This window comes from Salvelinus namaycush, unplaced genomic scaffold (genome assembly GCF_016432855.1).
Source record: "Salvelinus namaycush isolate Seneca unplaced genomic scaffold, SaNama_1.0 Scaffold1458, whole genome shotgun sequence".
Taxonomy (NCBI): domain Eukaryota; kingdom Metazoa; phylum Chordata; class Actinopteri; order Salmoniformes; family Salmonidae; genus Salvelinus; species Salvelinus namaycush.
In genome coordinates, this window is record NW_024058184.1 from 5,736 (window position 1) to 12,431 (window position 6,696).

At 52.3% G+C, this 6,696-nt stretch overlaps 1 protein-coding gene across 1 annotated transcript; it reads right to left on the reverse strand.

Annotated features, from left to right (window-relative positions):
• Positions 1 to 3,113: 3,113 nt before the first annotated feature.
• Positions 3,114 to 6,304, reverse strand: LOC120036736 (basic proline-rich protein-like; the record flags this gene model as incomplete). Its single annotated transcript, XM_038983107.1, has 4 exons — positions 6,295 to 6,304; positions 3,775 to 5,043; positions 3,500 to 3,712; positions 3,114 to 3,405 (listed from the first exon to the last, which is right to left on the reverse strand). Coding segments are annotated over exons 1-4 (1,784 nt in total), but the record flags the coding sequence as incomplete, so codon positions are not given.
• Between the last annotated feature and the right edge of the window lie 392 nt (positions 6,305 to 6,696).

Genomic DNA, 6,696 nt, shown 5'->3' on the forward strand with positions numbered 1-6,696 from the left:
CAAGTCGTGTCTGCTCTGAACCGCAACTTGAGGAGTTGAGACCTTTGAAAAGGATATCACTAGAAAGGTTAACTTCCTCTATTACAGTATAATAATGTCTCCGTGTGTTTCAGTGTCCATATGACCCCATTCTGTTAGACCCAAACCTCAAATTCAAACTGCTTATTGTCAGAGAGAGGTTGGAGGTGATCTCTCATCTTTGTTGTTGTGAGTGGCAAGGGGGAGGGGCTTGGCGTGTGTCTGAATGAGGAAGGAAGGTGCGGAGTCACAGCCAAGACGGTTCTTTGTGTTGAACTGAATGACTGACCAGAACAGGCTCTTACCGCTTCAGACCTCTTAGCTCTGTGAGACACACTCCTCTTGAGACTTGATACTGAGTTGGTTCTACTTCTGTTCGACATATTGTCTGTGTGAGGGGTGAGTAGCAGTGTTGTGCTCAAACCTCTGGGCCTGTCAGTAATCAGGTTAACACGATGCCTCAAGGCCTGTCAGTAATCAGGTTAACACGATGCCTCAAGCCTCTAGGCCTGTCAGTAATCAGGTTAACACGATGCCTCAAGCCTCTAGGCCTGTCAGTAATCAGGTTAACACGATGCTTCAAGCCTCTAGGCCTGTCAGTAATCAGGTTAACACGATGCCTCAAGCCTCTAGGCCTGTCAGTAATCAGGTTAACACGATGCCTCAAGCCTCTAGGCCTGTCAGTAATCAGGTTAACACGATGCCTCAAGCCTCTAGGCCTGTCAGTAATCAGGTTAACACGATGCCTCAAGCCTCTAGGCCTGTCAGTAATCAGGTTAACATGATGCCTCTAGGCCTGTCAGTAATCAGGTTAACACGATGCCTCTAGGCCTGTCAGTAATCAGGTTAACACGATGCCTCTAGGCCTGTCAGTAATCAGGTTAACACGATGCCTCAAGCCTCTAGGCCTGTCAGTAATCAGGTTAACACGATGCCTCTAGGCCTGTCAGTAATCAGGTTAACACGATGCCTCTAGGCCTGTCAGTAATCAGGTTAACACGATGCCTCTAGGCCTGTCAGTAATCAGGTTAACACGATGCCTCTAGGCCTGTCAGTAATCAGGTTAACATGATGCCTCTAGGCCTGTCAGTAATCAGGTTAACACGATGCCTCTAGGCCTGTCAGTAATCAGGTTAACACGATGCCTCAAGCCTCTAGGCCTGTCAGTAATCAGGTTAACACGATGCCTCTAGGCCTGTCAGTAATCAGGTTAACACGATGCCTCAAGCCTCTAGGCCTGTCAGTAATCAGGTTAACACGATGCCTCTGGGCCTGTCAGTAATCAGGTTAACACGATGCCTCTGGGCCTGTCAGTAATCAGGTTAACACGATGCCTCAAGCCTCTTGGCCTGTCAGTAATCAGGTTAACACGATGCCTCTGGGCCTGTCAGTAATCAGGTTAACACGATGCCTCAAGCCTCTGGGCCTGTCAGTAATCAGGTTAACACGATGCCTCTGGGCCTGTCAGTAATCAGGTTAACACGATGCCTCAAGCCTCTAGGCCTGTCAGTAATCAGGTTAACACGATGCCTCTGGGCCTGTCAGTAATCAGGTTAACACGGTGCCTCAAGCCTCTAGGCCTGTCAATAATCAGGTTAACACGATGCCTCAAACCTCTGGGCCTGTCAGTAATCAGGTTAACACGATGCCTCAAACCTCTGGGCCTGTCAGTAATCAGGTTAACACGATGCCTCAAACCTCTGGGCCTGTCAGTAATCAGGTTAACACGATGCCTCAAACCTTGTAAAGATTCTTAATTAGGCAATACGACATACCGTTGACAACCTGGCAGATTGCGGCTACTGAACGATGACAAAAACAACAACCTACCTAAACTGTTTTGTGAAAAAGTCATATTTGTTTGACTTCCTATTTGGGCTGTGACGGTCATAGAATTTTGGATGACGGTAATTGGCCAAATGACCACGGTCTCAGTAATACCGTTCGACCGCATGTGCTGCCATAGAAATATAAGGAATAGAACGGGCATCCCCATTCAAGTCAATGATGGCATAATGGGTGGACTGGCAGGCCATTGCGAGTGTATTGATAGGAGCAAAGAAGTAAAAGCAGGAAGTAAACACAGGAAGTAAAAGCAGGAAGTAAACACAGGAAGTAAAAGCAGGAAGTAAACACAGGAAGTAAAAGCAGGAAGTGTACCCATCAGTATGTGCTACGCTTTGTTGGTTCAACTCAACTGACATTACAAAAAACACATTCCATTGCACGAGTCCCATCATTTGAATTAACATTCTACGTTACCATGGCAATGATTGCATCACAATACCAGGCAGCCATTGAGAGTGTTCCCATGAGTTTACAAGTCAAACTGCCAGGGTTAAAGGGTTCCAAGCCCATTCCATTCATCATTTGCTACAATACCTTGCTTGTGTCAGCAAGGGGCAAAAAAGTTTACTCACGTTGTTATCGCAGAAACAGACTTAAACCGTACGAATGCCCGGACGTTTTCTTGATGATGTTTATTTTATTATTTTCACGACAGTCTATTTTCATAACCGTGGGTTATACGGTAATGTTGCTTTGCCCTACTTCATATAGATTGTAACCTGTACTCTCTTCTTCTCTCTACCAGGTATTCATCACAGTGAACTGTCTGAGTACAGACTTCTCCTGCCAGAAGGGGGTGAAGGGCATGCCTCTGATGATCCAGATAGACACTTACAGCTATAACTCTAACCGTGGCTGCAACACACCCACACACAGAGCCTTCTCTGAGATCAAGGTCTTCTGTGACAAGGTGAGACTCTCTCTCTTTGACCTCTAACCTCTAACCCCTCCACAGAAGGCTCTCTAAAACTATTAGGTTTTAAATATACTGTATCAAAATTAAATGTAATTGCTAAAATATACTTAAGTATTAAAAGTAAAAGTACAAATAATTTACTGTTCCTTATATTAAGCAAACCAGATGGCAAAATGTTCTTGTTTTTTTAATGTATGGATAGCCAGGGGCACACTCCATCACTCAGACATCATTCACAAACAAAGTAGTTGTGTTTAGTGAGTCCTCCAGATCACTAGGCATGACCAGGGATGTTCTCTTGATAAGTGTGTGAATTGGCCAATTTTTGGACTGGGGGTGGGCTGGGGAGATGGGAGGTGGGCTGGACTGGAGGTTGACTGGGGAGATGGGAGATGGGGTGGACTGGGGGTTGGCTAGGGAGATGGGAGGTGGGCTGGACTGGGGGTTGACTGGGGAGATGGGAGGTGGGCTGGACTGGGGGTTGGCTGGGGAGATGGGAGGTGGGCTGGACTGGGGGTTGGCTAGGGAGATGGGAGGTGGGCTGGACTGGGGGTTGGCTGGGGAGATGGGAGGTGGGCTGGACTGGGGGTTGGCTGGGGAGATGGGGGGTGGGGTGGGCTGGACTGGAGGTTGACTGGGGAGATGGGAGGTGGGGTGGGCTGGACTGGGGGTTGGCTGGGGAGATGGGAGGTGGGGTGGGCTGGACTGGAGGTTGACTGGGGAGATGGGAGGTGGGGTGGGCTGGACTGGGGGTGGGCTGGGGAGGTGGGCTGGACTGGGGGTTGACTGGGGAGATGGGAGGTGGGCTGGACTGGGGGTTGGCTGGGGAGATGGGAGGTGGGCTGGACTGGGGGTTGGCTAGGGAGATGGGAGGTGGGCTGGACTGGGGGTTGACTGGGGAGATGGGAGGTGGGCTGGACTGGGGGTTGGCTAGGGAGATGGGAGGTGGGGTGGACTGGGGGTTGGCTAGGGAGATGGGAGGTGGGGTGGACTGGGGTTGGCTAGGGAGATGGGAGGTGGGGTGGACTGGGGGTTGGCTAGGGAGATGGGAGGTGGGCTGGACTGGGGGTTGGCTAGGGAGATGGGAGGTGGGCTGGACTGGAGGTTGACTGGGGAGATGGGAGGTGGGCTGGACTGGGGGTTGGCTAGGGAGATGGGAGGTGGGGTGGACTGGGGGTTGGCTAGGGAGATGGGAGGTGGGCTGGACTGGGGGTTGGCTGGGGAGATGGGAGGTGGGCTGGACTGGGGGTTGGCTAGGGAGATGGGAGGTGGGGTGGACTGGGGGTTGGCTAGGGAGATGGGAGGTAGGCTGGACTGGGGGTTGGCTAGGGAGATGGGAGGTGGGGTGGACTGGGGGTTGGCTAGGGAGATGGGAGGTGGGCTGGACTGGGGGTTGGCTAGGGAGATGGGAGGTGGGGTGGACTGGGGGTTGGCTAGGGAGATGGGAGGTGGGCTGGACTGGGGGTTGACTGGGGAGATGGGAGGTGGGCTGGACTGGGGGTTGGCTGGGGAGATGGGAGGTGGGCTGGACTGGGGGTTGGCTAGGGAGATGGGAGGTGGGGTGGACTGGGGGTTGGCTAGAGAGATGGGAGGTGGGCTGGACTGGGGGTTGGCTAGGGAGATGGGAGGTGGGGTGGACAGGGGGTTGGCTAGGGAGATGGGAGGTGGGCTGGACTGGGGGTTGGCTGGGGAGATGGGAGGTGGGCTGGACTGGGGGTTGGCTGGGGAGATGGGAGGTGGGCTGGACTGGGGGTTGGCTGGGGAGATGGGAGGTGGGCTGGACTGGGGGTTGGCTAGGGAGATGGGAGGTGGGGTGGACTGGGGGTTGGCTAGGGAGATGGGAGGTGGGCTGGACTGGGGGTTGGCTAGGGAGATGGGAGGTGGGCTGGACTGGGGGTTGGCTAGGGAGATGGGAGGTGGGGTGGACTGGGGGTTGGCTAGGGAGATGGGAGGTGGGCTGGACTGGGGGTTGGCTAGGGAGATGGGAGGTGGGGTGGACTGGGGGTTGGCTAGGGAGATGGGAGGTGGGCTGGACTGGGGGTTGGCTAGGGAGATGGGAGGTGGGCTGGACTGGGGGTTGGCTAGGGAGATGGGAGGTGGGGTGGACTGGGGGTTGGCTAGGGAGATGGGAGGTGGGCTGGACTGGGGGTTGGCTAGGGAGATGGGAGGTGGGGTGGACTGGGGGTTGGCTAGGGAGATGGGAGGTGGGCTGGACTGGGGGTTGGCTGGGGAGATGGGAGGTGGGCTGGACTGGGGGTTGGCTGGGGAGATGGGAGGTGGGCTGGACTGGGATTTTATAGTGCCTTTCCAGGTTTCAGCATGAATGACCAAATGTATGTGGACACCTGCTCGTCCAACATCTCATTCCAAAATCATGGGCATTAATATGGAGTTGGTCCCCTTTTTGATGCTATAACAGCCTCCACTCTTCTGGGAAGGCTTTCCACTAGATGATGGAACATTGCTGCTATAACAGCCTCCAGTCTTCTGGGAAGGTTTTCCACTAGATGTTGGAACATTGCTGCTATAACAGCCTCCACTCTTCTGGGAAGGCTTTCCACTAGATGTTGGAACATTGCTGCGGGGACTTGCTTCCATTCAGCCACAAGAGCATTGGTGACATTGGGCACTGATGTTGGGCGATTAGGCCTGGCTCGCAGTCGGCGTTCCAATTCATACCAAAGGTGTTCGATGGAGTTGAGGTCAGGGCTCTGTGCAGGCCAGTCAAGTTATTCCACACCGATCTCGACAAACCATTTCTGTATGGACCTCGCTTTGTTGCACGGGGGCATTGTCACGCTGAAACAGGAAAGAGCCTTCCCCAAACTGCTGCCACAAAGTTGGAAGCACAGAATCATCTAGAATGTCATTGTATGCTGTAGCGTTAAGATTTCCCTTCACTGGAACTAAGGGGCCCGAACCATGAAATACAGCCCCAGACCATTATTCCTCCTCCACCAAACTTTACAGTTGGCACTATGCATTGGGGCAGGTAGCGTTCTCCTGGCATCCGCCAAACCCAGATTCGTCTGTCGGACTGCCAGATGGTGAAGCGTGATTCATCACTCCAGAGAACGTGTTTCCACTGCTCCAGAGTCCAATGGCGGCGAGCTTTACACCACTCCAGCCGACGCTTGTCATTGCGCGTGGTGATCTGAGGCTTATGTGCGGCTGCTCTGCCATGGAAACCCATTTCATGAAGCTCCTGACCAACAGTTATTGTGCTGACGTTGCTTCCAGAGGCAGTTTGGAACTCGGTAGTGAGTGTTGCAACCGAGGACAGACGATTTTTAAGCACTTCGCGCTTCAGCAGTCCCGTTCTGTGAGCTTGTGTGGCCTACCACTTCGCAGCTGAGTCTTTGTTGCTCCTAGACGTTTCCAAGTCACAATAACAGCACTTACAGTTGACCCGGGGAAGCTCTAGCAAGGCAGACATTTTACGAACTGACTTGTTGGAAAGGTGGCATCCTATGACGATGCCAAGTTCAAATAAAAAAGCATTGATGGTTCACCAAATTCCATAGGCCATGTTTCCATCTCTCTCCTATGAATCATCCCATCCATCCCAGGTTTCCATATCTCTCCTATTAATCATCCCATCCATCCCAGGTTTCCATATCTCTCCTATTAATCATCCCATCCATTCCAGGTTTCCATCTCTCCTCCTAATCCCTGGTATTAATCATCCCATCCATTCCATGTTTCCATCTCTCCTCCTAATCCCTGGTATTAATCATCCCATCCATTCCATGTTTCCAGCTCTCCTCCTAATCCCTGGTATTAATCATCCCATCCATTCCAGGTTTCCATCTTTACTCCTAATCCCTGGTATTAATCATCCCATCCATTCCATGTTTCCATCTCTCCTCCTAATCCCTGGTATTAATCATCCCATCCATTCCAGGTTTCCATCT